Here is a 21713-nt window from a genome sequence, read left to right as displayed (position 1 = left end):
GGCTCTTGTGTCCATGTGTTCTCCTGCTGTGGGCTCTGGAGAAAACACTAACCTGAGGGTCCTCGGGACTGTCAGAAATCATTGTGTTCCTCTAGCCAGTAAACAGGTGGACCTTCAGTTTTAATGCATTACAGAGCCTTTGAAATAAAATCTTTTGTTTTATTCTGTATATTGAGGACTCTCAGTTTGATCAGAAGTGACAAACACCAGGACCAGAGAAGAAAATAAGCCAGACGCTGATAAAACAATATAATCTCTCTCACACACATATACGGTCTAAGTTAAAATTCGAGGGTCAAAAGACTTACCAGACCTATTTAAGCCCAAAGTTATAGTACAACCATACCAAACAAGTGAAGAAATGGGTTTTGCCGACTGATCTGACTGATTTCTCCAGTGCAGACGTAACCGGTGTTTGGAAAGTTGTACATTCTAGTTCCCTATACTCCGGTTCTCTCCAGAGACACATGGAGCTGTCAGGCACTCTGTTTATTTTCATATGAGCCTGTACTCCAGAGTGCATGGTTCAGCTGTCGTCAGGCAGCAATAAGGCATGCGTCTGCGGCTCTCCGACATAAACTTTCAACAATGACACAACCCAAGTCACCTACCACAGTTAAAGAGAATCGAGCTTTGGCTTTAACCACAAAGTTCACATTGCGCTGCACTGAGCCCTTGTCTGATTAAAAGAGCAAGATTATTGAATCTTAAAACAAAATCTTTCCCCGTCAGGAATGTGTTCGGGTACGTTTGCACCACAAAATAAATAAAACTGTTAATTTTGCTTTTAGAAAATGAGGCCACTTTAATATTTCGTATCTTCGGTTTCCTGACAATTCAACACTTTTAACCTCCAAATTGACATTTTAAAATGTTATTTTATTTAAATATTCAAAAGTGAATTCAAGACATAGGAAAAATGACAATGGAGTCAAAAGTGCCCCACAAATGTTTGCTTTCCTACATTCTTCAAAACAACTATCAAATTTTGAACGCATTTTATTCCCATTATTGTAGTCAATTGTTTTTTTGCAAGCATTCTTGCAAATATCCGTCTCTGTGTTCATCAGAACAAAGTCATTCAAACAGATGTGGAACAACTTGAGGGTCAGTAAACTCAGACAATATTTCTATTTCGGTGTGAACTGTTCCTTTATGTACAAAAATAAATACACACAAAACTAAACTTACATCAAAACGAAATCCAAACGATGTACAGTTCACGTATACAATAGATTATAAAACAGATAGATTATATCCATCTATTAGCTTTTGCACTATTGCTATTAAATTGTAAAAATGACAAATCTGTCATCGTTCAGTATTGATGCTGCTGTCCCTTTAAGATGAGACGAACCTCAACCAGGAAGTGCGAAATAAGCCAATCGGAGCAGCCCAAACAGAACCGCTGCTCGCAAGTACATGCTGTTGTCAAGAATATCATCGTTCTGTGCGGACAGTAGTTGTAGTTCTTGTGTTTTAAATTGTGTTTTATGTCGCTGTGAGCATCTTCTGTAGCAGAGTAATGGCCGATGGTGGAGATGCTGTTGAAGAGGATGTTGATGATCCTCCCAACATGAGCTGTCCACTGGTTACTGTGTCACATCTCCCAAACACCACTGCGGCTGGTATGTCATTGCACACCTAGGAATATATATTACATAAAATATAAAAGCTATTCATCTGCATTGTTAAAAGGAAGTTCATTTTAATCACGTGTTCATGGCATTGAGTCACATGTATACAGATATACACTGATACATTGAATCACTGTAAATGCACTACTAACAATATTGCTGTGTCTCAGCAACCCTGCCCAAAAGTGAAAGCAAAGATGCTGATTCCTGGTCTGTGTTATATCTGTGAGCTCCCAGCATTCATTGCATGCATTCTTTTTTGTGGTTAAACATTATACTGCATGCTCTTTGTTGATTTTAATGATGTTGTTTTTCTGGTCACTTAGTTATTTGTCATGCGGCGAAGTTCTAAGAGATCACTTTTGCAGTTCACCCAATATGGCAAATCAATAGAAGAAAAGAGACGTTTAGTGCAGATCATGCAGAAATCAGTAAGTGATACGATGGTCTGTCTCTTGCTCTCAGGCCGTAACCTGAAGGAATGGCTCCAGGAGCAGTTCTGCGATAAGCCTTTGGAACAGTGTGAGGATATGCGTCTACATAATGCTGCTTACGTGGGAGATTTAGAAACTATCAGGACCCTCCTGCACAAGGACGGCTTTAAACGGTGACACGTCATCCTCTAACTAAGTGACATTCTCCGTTTTGCTTCGAGGCCTAGGTTTTACACTGCAAAGTGGCAATTCTATACAGTAAAATAAGAAGAATTTTAAGATTAATGTAAATAATTAAATTATCATTATTTAGTTTATTAAGCCAGACCAAAAAATAGATTATGGAAGAGATTTTCTCTCAATCGAAAGCCCGGCATTTTTTGGATCCCCATCATTTGAAATTGTTTGTGTTTTAGGCGAATCAATGAGAAGTCAGTTTGGTGCTGTGGGTGGCTACCCTGCACGCCCCTGCGGATCGCGGCCACGGCCGGTCACAGCGAGTGTGTGGATTTCCTAATCTCTCAGGGAGCCGAAGTCGATCTGGTGGACGTGAAGGGACAAACAGCGCTGTATGTGGCTGTGGTTAATGGCCATTTGGACTGTGTGAGGATCCTTTTGGAAGCCGGCGCTGATCTGAATGGCAGCAGACATCACCGAAGCACCCCTCTATATCACGCGGTACGAGTTGGCCGATTGGACATCCTACAAGAGCTGATCAGGTACACTTGTAATACATAAAATTTTATAAGTGCAACAGTAAATAGCAATTCTTTTAACACCAAAACTAAAATGAACCCTGCTTGTGTGAGAACCGCTGTTTTTGTGGATGCTTTGAAAGCACTGCGGTTCACTTGCTGCTATGTGCCCCGGAACGCACGCAGGTTCAATGCTGACGTCGATGTTGACCACCAGCTGGGCCCCAGACCCTTGTTCAGTGCCCGCATTCTGTCTACTCTGGTGGTCTGTCCGCTGTACATCAGCGCGGCGTATCACCACCTCCACTGTTTCCGGATGCTTCTACAGGCCGGGGCAAACCCAGACTACAACTACACCGGCCCCGTGAACAAGGAGGCGCTGACCAGGGGCCTGGCCTCGTGCCTGCTGGATGCAGTTCTGAGACACGGTTGTGAACCTGCCTTCATACGCTTGCTGCTGGATCACGGCGCTGACCCGTGGCTGGTCCCCTGGGAGGAGCTCGATTCCGACGCTATGGGTCGCGTAAGGCTCAATGCGGAAGCCCTTCGTATCTACCAGGAGGCTCGAAGTAAGGGATGGTTTTAATGTTGTATTGTCATTTCCCATTTGGGAACAGTAAATAATAAAATAACTTTCTCTTTATGGCGTTGTTTTATTCACTGACATCACTTTCTCACACAGGATGCCCAAGAAAATTGACACACATGTGTCGCATTGAAATCCGGAAGGTCATGGGCAAAAATCGCTTGTTGCTTATCTCATCCCTTCCGCTGCCTGACACCATCAAGAACTTTCTACTCCACAAGGACTGAGGAGGTTCTGCTGCTCCGTTCAGACTCACAGGTGTGTCTGTTGTCGCTCCCTCTCAGCACTGACAGAGGTGATGGGCAGGCCCTGGAATCTGCACACTTTATTTTCATTCTGTGGAGGAAATTCCGCAGATCTTCTCTCACAGGTTGAAAAAAGCATAGTTAAATTAACAAACTTATATAACCACAACATTTGACAGGCTTAACAATTCTGTGAGATCTTTGAAGTTCTGAGTTTGTGGAGTTTTGAGAGATCAGAAATGTTTGCTGTTGCTGCTTCATGCACTTTAAAAACCCTTTTTTATTTTCTTCAACAGTCTCAGTACTAATGTACTTTATGACCTGCGGAGGAAATGTTTATTCTTGTTGTTACTCTTAATAATATTCATGATTTATTGAACTACTTAGTCTTTTTAAAGCACAGTAAGGATTGTAGATACTCTGCTTTGTGTTGTGCCTGAAAACACCTCTTGTGTCGTTTAAAGCTATAAATTATAATTGATATACCTGACATTAATTCACACCGATGTGTATGGTAGACAAACACTTTGAACACTCTAGGTGAAACATCTTGGACATGTGTGGTGTTGTGTTAGGGTGCTGGTGAAAATCATCAGTGGTTTTATTCGGTGTGCTTTCATCGGAGATGTAAAGTAGTGAAGTGGTTTTCAGGTATCTGTACTTTGAGATTGTTTTTACTTTGGAAAAATGTTTTAACATGTTTTTACCTTCAGTACATAAAGGGACAGTTCACCCAAAATCTAAATTCTGTCATCGCCCTCACCCTCAAGTTTAATATATGATTTTGTCTTGCTGAACACAAAGTAAGATATTTGGAAGTATGTCAGCCATTTACAGTTCTGGGACATCATTGACTACCATAGTAAGGAAAATGAAAATGGTATTCAAAGGTCCCCCAGAACTGTTTGCTTTCCCTTAAGCACATTTTTAAAATCTAGTACTCTTCCCACTTTAAAAAGTAAAAATACTTTGAAAAAGAATGTGGTAGATTTGAATATAATTCAGCATAAAATAAATGCTTTAATGTAGTGAAGCAACCTTTTTCCAAAGTAAAGCCTGAGAGAAAAAATACTTAAGTACTATCCAACACTGTTAATGTTGTTAATAAAAGCTTTTATCAGACACATACTGAACAATCAGTCTTCTTTTTCATTGGGCCTGTTACTCGAGTTGTTACAGCCTTGAAGTCAATATTCAATCTGATTTCAATTTTGCTTTTTACGTTTGTCTCCGAATTGTTTTATTTCAATTCTGAAAACTACAGTGGAAAAAATGTGATCTTTAAGGCCAGATCTCACTGCTTTTAGTTGACAGTAATTGGTTACTATTTCTTAGTAAAGGGCCTATTATTATAATGTATCCTCTCAGCATTCGAATATTATATACTGTATATATATATATATATATATATATATATATATATATACATATATATATATTCGTGATTTGTATTTCCTGTATTCACACAAGCACTGCCCACAAGTTTCTCAGGGCCCTCAGTAGATATCGTGTTGTGCTATCATATCTCGCCATCATGTAATGACTCCCGATAAGCAGATCGGCTCTCGCATACAGTAGATTCCCAGGCTTCATTGGTTATAAATGCTGTTTTTCTTGTCAACAATAACTTAAGTGTGCAGTGACATTCAAACCACAAACTGTGGTAAAAGCAAAGCATGGGAAAGGCTGTAATCTGCCAACAAATTACCAGTGGACTCATAGAGAACTACAATATATCTTCCCTATGTGGGGAATATGGGATTACACATTTCTATGTGCACTTTTGTTTTTGTGTTCCTTGTAATATTTACCTCTCAGTGTGTTTTTGCTCTCAGGCTGTCATCAAAATTTTTTTAGTAACCATGTATACCCCAGAATTTTAAACTGCGATTGGCCATCTCCCAAGTAAGGGGCGGGACTTTAAATTATTGCCACGTTGGTTTAGGTTTTAAGGATAAAAACATCACTCAACTGTTGCAAACAGGTACTCTCAATGATAATTTATTCTAAAATATTAATGTCATAGTTTGTTTTACTGAATCCATTGCATGTTTGATGGTTCACTACTGAAAACGATTGAAAAATCTGAGTTCTACACATTTTAAAAATGTCCCAAAAATGATCTTTGCAGCGGCAGTCGGTTTGTCTGTTTAATAGGCGTGTGTGTGTTGTTTGCTCTAGATGGCACTGTCTTCATGTGAAGCTTCGTCTCATCCCTTCTCTCAACAGAAGCCAAAAGAGAAATTTGAAGAAAGATTATAATTCAAAGGTCTTTTGAGTATCTATCCGCAGTTTTCATCAACACCACTAAACTTTGTTTCCAAATGTAAGTTTATCTTCTGACTATTTAACACTTTACTGCAGTGAGGTATTTGATAGAGTTTTATACATCAGAGCATTCAAATTCCAGTATATACTGTATAGTGTCATACGCAGGTGTCTTTTGTTGTATATTGGTTAATGTGCAAAAGTGAAGTTGTGTTTTCTTAACTTGTTTGGCAACTGTTATTTGTTTTTCCGTCAGCTGTAGATTTCTAGTTTCTGTAGTTTTACGATGCCACAAATGACATTTTTGTCTCATAAACATATTAGAAAAGGATCTGAAGTTTCCAACCAAAGACAGTTTCCTCATGTATTTAATTTGGGTTTTAACGGAAACGCAATTAACTACATTTTAGCAGTTTATGTGGGCTTATAAAAGTGCATGTGCGCTTGTGTCGGGTATAAAATCACTTATTTCCCTTTTGTTCAAATTGAATAACCGCCAGCTGCATGTTGTTTGGTTGGGTTTAATCTCATATCTCTCTCGTCTGAGTCATTTGCACTTGCGAACTCATTATATGTTGCTGTTTAACTGTAGCACATTTTTTGGAACAGTGACCTCATACCAACTGGCCCTATTTATTATTAATTTCCTCTCGTACCGCTGGTATTCGACGAAAAGGAAAGTACGAAAAAAGAGATGAAAACACTTTTTTTATGGAAGATAATTTGTAGATCACATGTGATTTAGATCAGGTAGTATTTAAGCTCTGCTGCTCCTGCCAGAAAAACACACTAGACATCAAGAAATTAAACTCTATTGATATGCAGTCCAAGTAAAACAGTGTTTTTGTTAGTTTTGCGTCGGGTCAATATAACAGGAAAGGTTGGTGGAGTAACAATTAAAAAAGTGTTTGGTAATTTTTCATTTTTGTGTCATGCACATGCACAATCTATTACTGGAGTATTTCCGGTGCCGTTCTAGTTTGCGTGTGGAATCTGAATGCGCCGCTGTGGCTGAGTTTAGGGCAGGAAATATGGAATGGAAAAAATGTACCAATAAATGAGTGTTTGGGATTTTAATTAGGAAACCAAAATTGCTTAATGGCTCTTAATTTGACTTTTTTCCAGCAGCACCGGCAGTTGTGAAGTGCGGCTAACACCGGACGTTAGAATCGTTCTAGTGAATGTTTAAGCATCTCTGCTGTTGACTCGTGAATGTCTTCAGATTTTTAAAGGCATAAAGGTGCTTAAAAGGGTCTTCACACCAATGCAACATAAGAGCCATTTTTGGTTACACAAATAACCCTTCGGTCAAAGAACCATCCTTTCTTACCTTTTTATAATCTGAATTAACCTTTTTTTCGCGAAGGTTCTTCAGATGTTAAAGGTTCTTTATGGAACCAAATGGTTCTTCTATGGCATCGAAGAACCTTTTGAAGCACCTTAAGAGTGTCCAGAAAGGATGTTTGCACTTTTTTTGTATAGGCCTACCGCTAAAACATCACGATATGAAGTGTACGGTACAAAGTAGAGGAATCAAAAGTTTGTTATGGTATTACAAAAATTACACAATTCTTTGGCAAAATGGCAAAAGCATGCATTACAAGTATTTTATCAATTATTAGTTTTTTTATATAATGTTATTTTGTTTTTGACTACAGCACTCATTCTCCATTCTCATTTGCTCGTGTGTTGTACTTTTTGCCAAGTCTCCTTAAATTCTTATTCTTAAGTTAGGCTTTACAACTACACAACATGCCTTAAAAGTCCTAAACTACATCTTAAGACATCACTTTTGGCCACTACTGTAAATCCCAACTGAATAAAAAAAATCAAAAACACGTTGCGGGCCAGCAGTCTTGTAGCAGTGTGTTTGTGTCCATTAACCTCTGATTTCGAGATTGTGTACATTAGATCAGGATTGTTGTTTTATGACTAAACGTTAATTTTAAGCAATGCTAGATCATTTTAGATATGTACAGACCAGCGAATGTTTTCACGTTTGTTTGTTTTGTCCTTTTGAGTTTTTCCAGCTCTGTAAGTACAGGGATTTGTAATTGATAGTATTCATTAAGGCAAACTAGCCATGCTTAATGACTTCAGTGAAGTTCTGGCTCTGGGGAGCAGCTCTGCAGCCGAGTTAAACCGTTCGCTCTTGGCTAGGGAACAAAGCTATCGGCGGACGTGTTTGCGGGCATACGGGCTTCCTCTCGAAATTAAGCTGAAATTGTCACCCGGCTGACAAACCGCCATCAGACGACACCATCAGCAGGAACCCTGAAAAGGAGAGGGAAGAAACGATTCCACGACCGCTGTGGGAATGCAGTAAAATGTGTTTTCCTGCAGCCCGGAATCCCGCACTTAAATCGGCACGCATTAAAATCCTGTGGAAAGTGGCCTTGTGTCTGGGGAGACGGGTCTTCCCGGAGGCCTGTGAAAGTCGTGTGCGTGCTGGATTACGGAATTGCATCGTCATATGTTGCCGAATGCACACGCAAATGGTTTTAGATTTTGAAATCATGCTATTACGTAACACTAAACACATCCACAGGCCTACAAAAGGTTTGTGGGTGTCACTTTCTGCGATTCGGATCAACTGTGAACGACACACAGGGAGGATGTGGGGTGTCTCATCTGGATTGCGGCCCTGAAACGATTCCCCTGGCTCTTCCTTCTAGTATGACCCTTCTGACAGAGGGTGGGAAAAGATCCAAGCCCACGGCTCAATGCCACATCAAATCAACCATTTCCTCCCGTGATAAGAAGGCACACACGAGATTCCCAGATCCGCAACGAGCAGGAAAAGAAAAGAGACGTTCAGAGGATCAGCCCTGTCGCTGTTCCCTCCCACCAAAGCCCCTCGTGTTTCTGCTTCATCGAGGGTCATACTCCTCAATCACCTTAACGCAGGGTGCCTCCTTTAGCCATCTTGATTGACACTCCACAAAATCTCAATAATTTACAAAGTTGTATTAATTTTTGTGTGTTAGTGCAATCTGCTTTTGCCCAGGTGATGTTAGATTTAGGGGCGGTGTTATGGGTGGAGCTTCATTATAGATTTTTCTAATAATCATAAATTTTCCCCACAATCCATAATACATTTAAATCCGTTCGATCTCATTCTTGTCTTTTAGTACCATCTGCTTTTGCCCCAGTGATGTGACAGTTTGGGGCGGGGTAGGAGGTGGGGCTTCATTACTTTTTTATTTGATTTCCGGCGAGATCAGGCGGAACACCCAACTCGAAAATTGATGCTTTTGTAACTTTTTTATGATTTTAGGGACATGTTTTTTAATACTTTCACAAACTAAAGTGAAACAAATCAAAGGATATTGTAACAAACACAAACTTTCAATTAACACTTAATTTACTCTTGTTTTCAACCCAACCAGTTGGGTCAAAAATTTAGTTTTTTTTCTGGTTGATTTAATCGACCGATTTATCCGCTTTGACCCAAACAAACAGCAATTTTTTTAGTTGTTCATTAGGTATTTTTAAGTATTAAGTAAGGTAAGAGAAACCACAGAAAGAAAGTATATGCGTTTAATCAGTTTAGAAAAAGAACTTTATATCTGATTTTATTTTGTTTTATAGCATTTGTAACTTTTATCTTCGATTATTCTTCTAACATTTTCTTTTTTTTCCATAGTGTTTAATGAATATGAGTTCAGTATAGGAGACAATGCTGTATGTGTGCTTTCCCATTTGCGGACGCAGTTGACGATACATTTATACAAAAATCCAAAACTGATTATATCAGATGCATGAATCCCAGTGCAACATCCACATGGAATGTTTATTCATTGCAATGACTTCTGGGTAATCTGAGGTGTGGGGAAATCAGATTTTCTGTGTTGGATCCCATCAGCGTTGCGTGACAGTGGAGTAAGGATCCAGTCCTCTGTGAATTCCTTCATGAAGTATATTGCTCTTGCGGTCTCAGACGGTTTGTGGAGTCACGGCGGGGCTTGTTGATTTATAATCTCAGATGTCACCCTTCACAGCGACTCTCCGCTGAGACGGCCCTGCGTTCCAAGACCATTTGACATGAGCGCTTCCCGTAGAAAGGATCCCATTTATTTTTCAACCATGATATCAAGCTCTAGATCGACACATGCTATACTGGCCCTTAAAATCCCAACAGGCATTGACTTCTGCATCAGTCCATGTTGTGTCTCACAGTATTCCCACATAATTTTTGGTTTCAGAAAAGCCTGAAGTGGCTTTAGACACCGTATGACATATGATTAATGAGCAGCGGTCGTCTTCTGATCGGTTGTAGATGTGTATCCCACCATATGCCTCGGGCAACTGCATACGGAGACGCAAACAGCCCTTTTTTATGACTCGCTTGCTCCAAACCTCCAGTGTTTCATCCTGATGTGCGCTTCCCACTTGTCAAGAGCTCATGCGCTCATTACTATCCATATCCTCTCTAATTTACTCATCAAGAGGGCAGAAACGCTTGTTTACCGAGCTCTCTTTGCTTGTCATTTTCTGGCGGAGCTTTATTGGCGATGAGCATGGACTATTCAAGGATTCTGCAAACTAAACAAGCAGGTGTCAGTGTGGTCATCTCATCAAGAAAACCACCTCGTGCACGACTTGCGGTATAAACGGGCCGGATCTCTTTCACTTCCACTGAAGTTTTTGGCAGCATGTGTAGCGTCTTTAGTCTCCAAAGTAACATTAAAGTTTTCAGACCGTGAGTTTGTAAGGGTAAGCGATGGCCGGCGTGTCGGGAGGATGTCTACAAATGCGAGTTGATTGGCAGATTTTCCCCTGATTACCCCTCGAGAGGATACAGCGTCAGATATGTTTGTTTGCTCGTTTTTCCTTCAGCCCGTCTGCTCGCTGCATTACAGGCTTCAGAGAAACAGCTGGTCACCGGCCGGACCGCGTGTGTTCCCCAGGCCTGTGATCTCATTCGCACGATGGCCGAACGGCATCTGACTTTTCGCTCACCACTAAATCAAGCCGATGATCATGGACAGTCCCGTATAAAATTATTTGTTTTCGAGCTTGACTTGATGCAATTTTGAGCTTTTTTCGGGGGATATAATGACAGCGGAGAGCCTGTGAGCAAAACACAAAATTGTGAAAAAGCTTCAAATGATGAATTAGAGTTGTTTGTCAGTTGACGTCCATGCGTGATTCAGCGTTAAACACTTGAGGATGTTGTAAGCAATACTTTGAGTGGTTTGTAATGGGACGGGAGTGCCCGCTGCTTCTCAGAACTTATTTCTATGCCAACATACTTAAGACGCAGTCGGGGTCTCTTTGCTATCATGAAAACACTGACTTATGTTGGAAAACCCAGAAAGGTGCCTTTATGTCTACTCCCTACATAGGCAGCTGTCTTTTAAGACAGAAATCTACATAAATTGGGACCTTGGAAGACCTGACTTATAACCCTCTACGTGAATACGTAATAAGCTATTTATTAAATGATTATGTATTTATTATTGAATATATAAATTCATTAAAATATGTTTCATATTTTGATATATTATATTTTGTAAATAATAGTCAAAGAATAATTTACAGTATTGTGTAATACAAGTATAGTATAAACATTTTATATTATGTAAACTTATAGTCTAAGTTTACTATATACATTTTATCAATATATACTGTACATGTTTTGTCTGGCATGCCTGGCAATTTTTTTAATAGATTTGTTTGCCTCCCCAAAAGGACGTGATATGCAAACTACACATTTTGTCTAGTAACTACACAATATGCCACGAATCAGCAGAAATTATTTATAACTCAAAATGTTGCCTACTTAGCTAGTTTTTGGAACAGAGCCACTGTTAACGTTTTCTTCAGCCGCTCTCGGATAAACAGGACAGGCTCAGTTTGTATTTGTTTAATCAACTCATTTGGGCTTGCATGTGTGTGTTTTTAGTTTTTGTCCGACCTGACAGTTTAGCGGAGAGCGGGCCGCAGCCTGGTCCAACTAAACTACCCGAGTGCCACGTATAAACATTTCAACTCCTGATGCCTTTTTATTTATGGCAGTTCACTTCCACATCCTCCCCGACTGGCCGGCATGTTTCTGTGATAAAAGGAAGTCGTTGGGTAATAGCGGGGGTGCTTCGCATGCAACAGGGCACTCCGCAATGTTATTCTTCTATTGGTGTTTGATGGGGGGGGGGGGGGGTTTGCCAGAGAGCTTGTGTGTGTGTTTATAGTGTCAAATGCGTACCACATGTAGACTCAGGTCTGGTTTTACACCATCTCTCTCTCTCTCTCGGGCGAGAGAGTATCCTGATGGCAGACAGCAGTAATCAGCCTGTCTCATTGCTCTTCGGCAGTGCAGTGCACCTGCTTTGTGGCGCTCAAGTACTTTAACAGATCATTTCCAACAGTCATTAGTTCAGTGCGGGTGTATTTGAAGGCTAAACAGACAGCGCCGTGCCTGTGAGCTAATACAGAGAAGTAAACCTGAATCTGATTCATACAGACAAGTTCATGCATCATCTGTATGGTGGAGGAATATCACAAGAAATCGGATCTTCCTTGATCTTTTCACATAAAACAGCTTGATGTGAATGAAGACATACAGTCACTTTCAGAACCCCAAAACAGAATATATTTATTGAAAAAGACACAGCAAATTGGCTCATCCTGAAATAAGAAAAGGGAAATCATTTGGAAAACTAAAGTAAAATATTGAACAATTTATTTTTAATACAAATCTTGACCACAAATGTTTTTGTAGCGCTTTTCTTTATAGATTTATGAATCTGTGACAGTGTAAATCAGACTTTGTAAAGACGCTGTTATTGAATGATGGGAAGGGGAAAACCAATAGAATATGTTAATGGTCACTGTTTAAACATTTTTTTACAAATCATACATTCAATACCTTTTTAGTCTTTTGTGCAACACAAAAAAGATATTTCGAGAAATGTCTCAGTGGTGTTCATATAGTGAAAGTCATTGGGGTCGATGCCGTTTGGTTTCCAGCGTTTCTAAAAATATTTATTGTTCTGCAGAAAAGTTTTAAATGGCACAAGGGTAAATTAATAATGATTTTTGGTGAACCTTCACTTTAGTTTAGTGAAGTCTCACATACAGTATGAATTACAAGAACCGTTCAATGAGGCTTTATTGTTCGATATTTGATCTCATTTTCGTACAAACGTTATTTTTTCCAGGTATCATAAATACAGATTGAATGTGTGGACGTGAAAGATTGTAAATGATAAATAAATAGGATGACATCATGTGCACCTGCCATACTTTAAGATTTGTTTAACTGTTTCCACTGTTTGTGTTCCTCCGAGCACAGAACGTTTCAGACACTCAGCCTAGAACCTACTTAAGCTTTTATTTACACCCTGCCAGCGGCATTTTATTTCCTTTGCCTACGGTACAAGAGCTAAGATAACTCTTGCATTTTAGTCACTGGAGAATGTGGCATACACTTGTGTTTGACAGGATCATAAAGCACAGCTTCATCAAAGCCAGAAGACTCAGCAGGTCATGATAAAAGCACCATCACGTGGCGTTTCTTTACTAACATCATTGCTCTCCTGGTGTACGTGGAGGAAACCGTAGACAAGTGACCGAGGCATTGGCCTTGGCTCCGTCCCAACTTCAAGTTGATGTGCTTCGGTTTACCCTTCGTATGCAGCATGGATGGCAGCCAGAAGGGCAGATGTTGTGACGCGTTGTGCTTTTCTCAGTAAGGTTTATTTACTCTTTGTATACATGCATGTTTATTTACTTCTCCGGCCTGTACTGTATACCAGAGGGTCACTTCCGTTGAGAAATTATTGTGTTTACAGTATCAAGTGCATGCACGCATACACGCTTCACTGTAAACGATGGTAGACCGCTTGCACAAAAAGGCCTCACGTGTCAAACGGGGGCAAGAATTGAACGACAACTTCGTAGGCCTACAGAAGAGAGAGACATGATCACTAGACCACAGTAAATCAAGTAACTATCAAAATATTATTAACCGTGTGTCCGTGCTGCTTTATTCTGATACATATTTCATGTCATTTTTTTATCGTATGGTTAGATGCACCTGCTCAAAAAGAATATATTAGTATCTGCAGTGTGCGCTGAATGTGCGTCTGTATATAGTTTTCACATGTGTAAAGTATTTGTATGTAAGCACTGTAAAAGCATCAGATTGAATCAGTTATCTTTGTCTCTTCTTTGTTCTATCGTTTATCAGTCTACCACGGTGATCGGTCGCGTCCCGGTCCACCGCATCGCCTGAGCGAGAATGTCGCACGGCCCGTCCCCCCCGAACTCTAATTCAAAACACATTCCGCCAAGTGCGGCTTAGAGAGGGGATGTGGCTAAAGCAAATAAAAGAATCATAAAGGAGGGATCAAAGCAGGCCTGCAAATCCGTTCCTTCTGGCTAAAGAGTTTTTCATAAGAAAGGGGAAAAAATGAAAAGAAATCCCACATCCCGACTACATATCTCATGGAACGGATCACTGGCAAGCGCGTGCCTGCGCTGGATTGATGGAGCGACGCTGCTGGCAGGCCTCTCCTCGCGCTTCCTCGCTTTTTCCTTCAGAGTGAGTGTGTGTTGGTGTTGCTTTCATAACTCTTATCGAGCTTATTGGGGGCGTTTACGCATTTGTGTGTTTGTGTATGTATAGATGAGAGTCTCGAAGCCAGATGTTGGCACATACTTTTATAAAACAGACCGTTATAAAGCACAGGCCACCAGGAAGCTGGTTTCAGAACATTGTCAGACCGTTGTGGAGATATTCCTCCATGCAGCTGTGGTCTCCTCATCTGCACGAGATCACGTGGGACTGACATAAGCGGCTTCATTTAGCCTTACAGCTGAGCAGACAGAATCCCACCACAAGCTGATATACGTCTTACTTAGGGGTGGGGTCTATTGCAAACGATAGCAATTTTTTTTCCATTGCCGTCTGAGACATGCACCGGGGCGAAGTCAGAGGATTCTGGGTAAATCTGGAGCGGAGCTGCACTTTGCACGCAGCGCATACTTGCAGGGTGAGGCATCTGGGCTCATGATTCGCAAATGCTGTCGCTTAAAATTCAACCGACGGGGTTTCACAATAGCTTTTCTTTGCAAAGGAGAACAAAGATTAAACAGATCAAATAATCAATCAGCAAAGCTAGGAAATTCAAGACGAATACACACTGTATAACTCATATCATTGCTGTCCTTCTGAAACCTCGGATGTCCGAATAAGATGTTTTTCAGAAAATGAAAAACACTGTACTTTTTAAATAATTAAGTTAAGTTAACAAGCACTGTTTAATGCTTTTTATTGGTTAGATATTTGCAAAACCCTGTGAAAAACATAAAGGGAGACAAATAATAATGATTTGCATGGCACAAAATAAAAATGACCATCATGGAGATACGAGGTTTCAGAAGTACAGCAGCGAAATGTAAAATAGTAATGAAAACCTGTAAGATCAGGCTGGCATAGCTTTTGTTTTTAGCTGGTCAATTTATTTTGCACTAGATCGAGATTATTTTTGTCTGTGTGTGTAGACCGTATAATAATTTAAGGTTCTCCTAAAAGGGCGATATATCTTCAAATCCTCCGTTTAACACAAACACAAGCCAAATGGGAAATATATATCCCAAAGTTGTCTTGCTTGCCTGAGAACTTGCTTGAGAACTCACACAAGTAAATTTCCCAAGCTCTTGAGCCTTTCCTAAATACAAAGGAGTCAGTGTGCGACAGTTTCCACGGACCAGAACGTTGAAGTCTTCGCATTTACCACAAAGGACGTACCCGTGGGGTAAGTCAATAACTCATCCGCCAAACAAACTCTGTTGTCTGTAAATGATCCAAAGCTTTATGATTTGGCTCAAACACCCTCTGGTACTGTACATGTTTGGTTTGTGGTGTCTTTCAGAGAATGACAGATCTGTATGCCGATACTTTGACCTCTGCCACAGTGAACAGAAAAGATGCTTTGTGTGTCTAAGTAAAAGTGAAAAGCCAGGCGCGTCACAGTAAGAGAAAGGCCTAAACATTGCGTGCTTTATGTTCATGGTTATAAATAATGATTTACATGTTTGACATGAGATTATTGATTCTTAAATCATTATCCTGTACTGGCAATATCATTTGTTGCTGTTTTTGAAGTATAGTTTTTGAAGAGATCTGGTTGTGTATTTACGTGAAACGTGAAAAAGTTTTGATTAGATGTCAATATGGCAGTTACTCAAAGTTAAACAGATGTTTTGAATAGTTTCAAACATTGCGTTATTCAAATGGATTTGATTTGTATTGCAAATGTTGTCAAGTGCTGTCATATTTTTATTTGAACAGACCACATACACAACCGCTGTGTTGCAACTTAAAACAATAAATGAAAATGGAAAAAGTGATGTTGTCTGTCATTGTATTTTCTCGTACTGGCCTACCAGGGGAGATTGTTGTTTCCATGGAAACAGCAACCTCGCATCCGGACAATGGATAGTGTAGTCCAACATGCGTTGGGCAATAGGACATCATTTCAATTCAATTAAATGTTGTTTTTATAGTGCTTTTACAATTTGCATTGCATCAAAACAGCTGCAAGAAAACCAAAACTAAGAAAATAACATAAGCTGAACACACAGAAAGTAAAATAAGACTTAAAAGTGATATAAACTAAAGGTACGGGAAAAAGCAGCATCATTTAAAGCAACACTAGAGAACTTTTGCTTATAGTTCCCCAATGTGGTTGATAAGCACAATTGTCTGTTATCAGTGTCGTAAATACGAGATTCTGAGATAGCAGCTGGTTGTTTGCCGTTAGCGCATAGCGTGCTAGCTACATAGCAGCTGCACGTGTTTTAGTATCCAACGAAAATAAAACTTTTATGTAGTAACATTTTCAGAAATACAGAAATATATTATAAATTGTGAACCAGTAACGTTGGCACACTAACAATAAACAACTCGATTTTAAATCGAGTAGCAGGACGGCTAGGCCTCCATTCGTTTTGCAACCCCTTGCAGCTTGGACTACAGAAGCCCGTCAGATATTGATTTGTGTTCGAGTTCCGATCACTCTTTCTTTCTTGGCTTCCTCCGACAAAAGCCTCTTTGGCTTCTCTCTCTCTGGCCCGACCTGAACACCAAACTCACAGAGGGTGGATTTAGCCACTAGAAGGCTGCTAGACGGAAGTAGAATTCGTCCGGTTAACGGTTATGCTACCACTGAAATAATTTTAGAGACATTATTTTAAGGTGGAAAAATTACATAGTTTTGCATTAAATGAGGTTGGGAATTTATAAAAAGTTGTGTGGTGTTTCAAAAAGTTTAAGAAACCCTGATGAAATGAACACAAGCAGTGTTATCAAAACAGCGGTATGAAGCGTCAATCACACTTCCTGCTGGTTTGGTGTCGTTACATAATAAAAGTTACACTGACCTCTTGGAAATTGTGCCTGGGGCCCCTTTAGGTCCGTATGGAGTTAACATCCAAACCTTGAAAAGAAATAGTTCTCCGCTATTAAAATACCTATGAAAATGGGATGCTTATCGAATAATATGAACCAGATTGCCTTGTTTTCCCACTAGCCTGGCAAGGTCTGCAGTCGAAAAGATATCTACACCTTTTAAGTCGTCTTTGAAGTCTGTGACATTATGAGGGCTTTGAGCGTCTGGAAATGTTGCGTGGTTGTACGGGTTCTGAGAATGAGTGTTGGTTTCTACCAGGGAAGGGTCCTGATGCCTCAAACCCACCTCGTCGGTTAAACAGGTCGCGATGTTGATCTGATCTCAGATCTGCAATCCCACTTTCTGCTGTGGGTTTTTCCCAAAATCAGGCTCTGGTGATACGCCATTGTCCTTCCGGGAGCATGGATGACTTCTTCATGAAAGTGTGGAATATTTTTTCCAAGATTACAAAATATTACTGGTAAACTCAGCCATGGCATTTAGTTCTGCTCTGTCAAAGTCACTTACCGTCAGAGGTAGGGTTGTTACTGAAGACAGACATATTTCCATACAAGATCATTTCGGGTAGAAATATAGCCCTCAAACCAGCCCAGGAGATGAGAGAGTAACGTTTGCTAAAGGTTTAGGGGAAGGCAGACAGAGGTCAAAGCTTTTAATATTCTCCTGTATATGGGTGAGGGCAGCCAAGCTCCCAGAAGAATCTCAAATGACAATTTCAGGTGGTGTGTAGAGAGAGAGAGAGAGAGAGATAACGGTACCAAATTTATGCTTCAGATCAAACACTGTTAGTCTAGTATAACAGTTCTATGTAATGTTCTAATACAAATCGGAAAACCAAAGTGAAGTTTTTAAACAAAAACACCCCAGAAAAAACAACCTTAAAAATGTTGTGTTTATGACAATTATTAATAGTTTGCATTATAGTGTACTTCAAAATATTACTTTTATTATTATGACTCATAGGTGTACATGCACACTGCAAAGAACAGATGCAAACTATAAGGTAGGGACATGACACCAAAGTTAATAAAAGAAACCATGAAACACATACAAATAATGGTGCACACAGAACTAGTCAGTTGCTATGTAAGGAAGGACCCAAAATCTGTCAATAATATTTGTACACATCCGTTTTCTTCACGTTGTAGCAGCCTATACATACAGTATAATGCAGTACTTCAGACATTTTAATGCTTTGAAATTCAAAATACACTGAATCTCTGTTACTGTTGGTGTTGAGGAATACATTCCTATTCTAATCAAGGTTGAGTAAACATTTCATGGCATGCACGCGCAGTATAGCTGTCTGTCTTTGACATTTTATTTTGGCGGTCACAGTCATGCGTGCATTCTTTCAGCATGGCTCATATTCCCCCTGTCCAGTTCAAGGAGTCTTCCCTTGTACTGCTCTTTCAGGAGGAAATTATTTTTCATAGCCCCCGAAAGAGCAGTACATTGCCAAGCGGCATTGCTGCATGCTATACCGGTGTGATGCCAAGACCTCTCCCGTAAGCTCCTTTAGGAAGGCTTTCTTTTAAACCTGCCCTAAAAAACTGTAGAACGTACTATAAAATGTAATATAAATATTAGTATCAACATACACCACTCAAAATATTCACATCATACCCAAAACCCCCAAAGTGCAGTATCATTTTCAATTTTGTACAGGGAACATTTTAGGAAATCTGAATGGATTGAAAATTGCAATATTATTGTCTATTGGTTATTGTTTTTTGTCTGTTGTGTCCATGTATGTCGTCACTTCTAAAGTAATTTATCTGCGAATACTTTCAAAGTGTCATTTCGGCAACATTCTTTGCTACTGTGGTTTCTTTTGAAGAGTTTGTTTCTTTCTCTTTTCTTAAAATTAAATGATACTAGACTTGACATAACCGTGACCATTGAAATAAATGGCAGGTTACCCACATGCATTCTTCATAGACAAGTCACCAGAGCTTGTCATGCAGTGGAAAAACTCATGAAATGATGAATCTGATGAGTCTACAGCCAGCACAGGATGAGTGAGCATTTTATTATGAAACCTCATCACACACCAACACACTAACGTACAATTCTCCTCTGAAATGAATGCAGCTTTTACATTTTTGCAATTGCCGAATTCTTTATCCAAAGTGAGTGTACAGTGTTACATTGTGTAAGATATAATAGTTTTTCTTTAGTTATCAGTTTCTAATGGTCCAGCAGGAACACTTTTAAGACGACACTAGGCTTTATAAAATGTAATGCAACGCAAAATCACCCACAGATGTTCAAACAGTCTTGGTGTGTTCTGGCAGGATTGTCTGATGACTTCATGTTGTTTGACAGAACGGAAATGGCTTTTTCGCGATTCAAATCCTGAAGATCCAGACCTGCAGATCCTCCGGAATAGCGCTTCCGACAGCACACGGCAGGTCGAGGACGCGCTCGCACCCGAAGCGTCATGTGAAACGCGATGACTCATTCTTTTTGATTAATGTTTAGTTTTAGCGGTCTGTTACTCATAATCTATTGGTTTGTCTTTTTCCCGTTCAATTGACCTCTTGTGCAGTGGGATAAAAGCTTGAGAATGTTGGCAACAGTTGAAACGCAGCAAGAAAATAAACACCTTTCAGCACAGACCGCGAGGCTCACTTCAGAGCGATAGGCCGACAGTAGCCAGGTTTCCATTACCCTTCAAATTGAAATGGAAAAACGTCAATTTCTCAAAAACTCCAAGATATCGCAAAAAAGTCCTCACTCTCGCATGAGATGCTATACGATAAAGCCATATTTCGCAAAACTGCGATGGAAACACTTTTTTCATATTAACAACTCAAGTGGTGTATAAAATAGGTCACATGACCATTCGCGGTATGTTTTGGCAGTATATTTGGAAAGATAGAATTGAAGGAATTCACATGAAGTAATATCTCATTTGATGGCTCAAATGCAGGAAAACGAGTGAGTTCAGTATGGAGATTCATTAGGAACAGTGAGGTAATATGAAAATATACACGTGAGCCATTTTTAATGAGTATAATGATGATGATGTATTACATTTTTTTGAATTTATATAGTGTATAGGTTTGCGGAGAGTGGAGTTACTGTAGCTGTGCCGTATTTCAATAATAATTGCATATTTTGATTTCAGTTTTGTACATGCACTGTAAAAACAACTATGCATTCATTTGTAAGTACCCTCCAACAGGCTTTCAACTTAGTATATAAATGTTTACATTAATTAAACTCATCTAAATAAGTTAAGTGTGTTTTTTTGTCATTTTTATTTTATATAATGGCCATTTTTGTTACAGGAACACACCACTCTTTCAAATTCAATATAGTAAGTTTAAATGACTGTACAAATTACAATGTGCAAATACGGTATGCATACATGACATGAAAACCTCTTTCACTCGAAATGTTTATCTTATCATTTTAGTTGAGATTAGACCGTTTAAATTATAGTTTATAGTGGTTTTAAATCTCATTTATTTTTGCCCAAAAGACAATTTAAAGGAAAAATCCATCACAATATCTAAATTGTGTCATGTTTTACTCACCCATTTGACGTTCAACATGTTTCAAGACCCCGGATGCCCATATGTTGAAGTGTTCTTGTGAATGTGCACCGTAGACTGACAACACAGAGTAAAGTCGATATTTTGTTTTGTTTTTCGCACATGAAGTATTCTCGTCGTTACCAGAGTTTGCAGGACGCAAAATAATTATTTTTTTATTTTGCCTTGTTGTGCAAACACTGTCGAGCTTGTGCAGAGGCTGCAGCTTTAGCCAGAGGGGAACTGGAATCCCCTGGTTAGGCCTGGTTTCCCTCTAAGGTCTTTTCTCCTCCAATGGAGTTTTGGGTTCCCCGCCACCGTTTGCATATTGTTTGCCTGGCCGGAGGGGCTGCTAGAATTTTATAGTTTTATTTAATTAACACTGCATATAGGAATTTATAGTCTGTCTGATATTTGACCTGTGTTTTGACTTGCATAACCTTATATGTTTTGCTTATAGTCAATGTTTTCTTGTACATCTGCTTTGTAACAATGACAATTGACTTAAACAAAATCAATTGAGTGGATGGACCAATTTAACCATGTCTTTAGTACTTTTCTGGACCTGGACAACAACTATAACCATGTTGTCTATGAGGAGGCCTGGAAATTCTGGGATGTCACCAAAATATCTTTATTTGTGTTCCGAAGACGCTGGGAGGTTTTAAAACATGTTGAACGTCATGTGGGTGAGTATGAAATAACACAATTTTGATTTTGAGATGAACTTTCCTTTAACATAAACGTTGCACAGCTAAACACATTTTTCCCTTTTGACTGCAACTAAGTGAACCTTACACGCCGATGTTTGTTATTTTTTGCTTTACTGCCTCTGTGCCCTTGATGCAAATGCCATATCTTAGGCATGGCAGTGTAAACACGTTGG

General features: G+C 39.6%; 1 protein-coding gene across 2 annotated transcripts; it reads left to right on the top strand.

Moving 5' to 3' along the window:
- Positions 1–1371: 1371 nt before the first annotated feature.
- Positions 1372–4735, top strand: asb1 (ankyrin repeat and SOCS box containing 1). Of its 2 annotated transcripts, XM_079463877.1 has the most exons (5): positions 1372–1628; positions 2103–2244; positions 2488–2790; positions 2953–3335; positions 3449–4735. In XM_079463877.1, the coding sequence occupies exons 1-5, from the start codon at positions 1526–1528 to the stop codon at positions 3577–3579; spliced, it is 1062 nt and encodes a 353-aa protein (XP_079320003.1). In that variant the 5' UTR covers positions 1372–1525; the 3' UTR covers positions 3580–4735. The 2 variants fall into 2 exon arrangements, with proteins under 2 accessions (XP_079320003.1, XP_079320002.1); XM_079463876.1 differs by lacking the exon at positions 1372–1628 and having other exon boundaries at positions 1845–2244.
- The last annotated feature ends 16978 nt before the right edge of the window (positions 4736–21713 follow it).

Source organism: Barbatula barbatula, assembly GCF_947034865.1.
Source record: "Barbatula barbatula genome assembly, chromosome: 9".
NCBI classification, from domain to species: domain Eukaryota; kingdom Metazoa; phylum Chordata; class Actinopteri; order Cypriniformes; family Nemacheilidae; genus Barbatula; species Barbatula barbatula.
The sequence above is the reverse complement of the archived record's forward strand: the minus strand, read 5'-3'. Positions and strand labels throughout refer to the sequence as shown.

Excerpts from the sequence above, each read along its gene's own strand:
- asb1 (XM_079463876.1), top strand. The coding sequence starts at position 1,973 with ATGCGGCGAAGTTCTAAGAGATCACTTTTGCAGTTCACCCAATATGGC. Across the intron at positions 2,245-2,487 it reads CACAAGGACGGCTTTAAACG|GCGAATCAATGAGAAGTCAG; the intron begins GTGACACGTCAT and ends TTTGTGTTTTAG. Across the intron at positions 2,791-2,952 it reads ATCCTACAAGAGCTGATCAG|GTTCAATGCTGACGTCGATG; the intron begins GTACACTTGTAA and ends GAACGCACGCAG.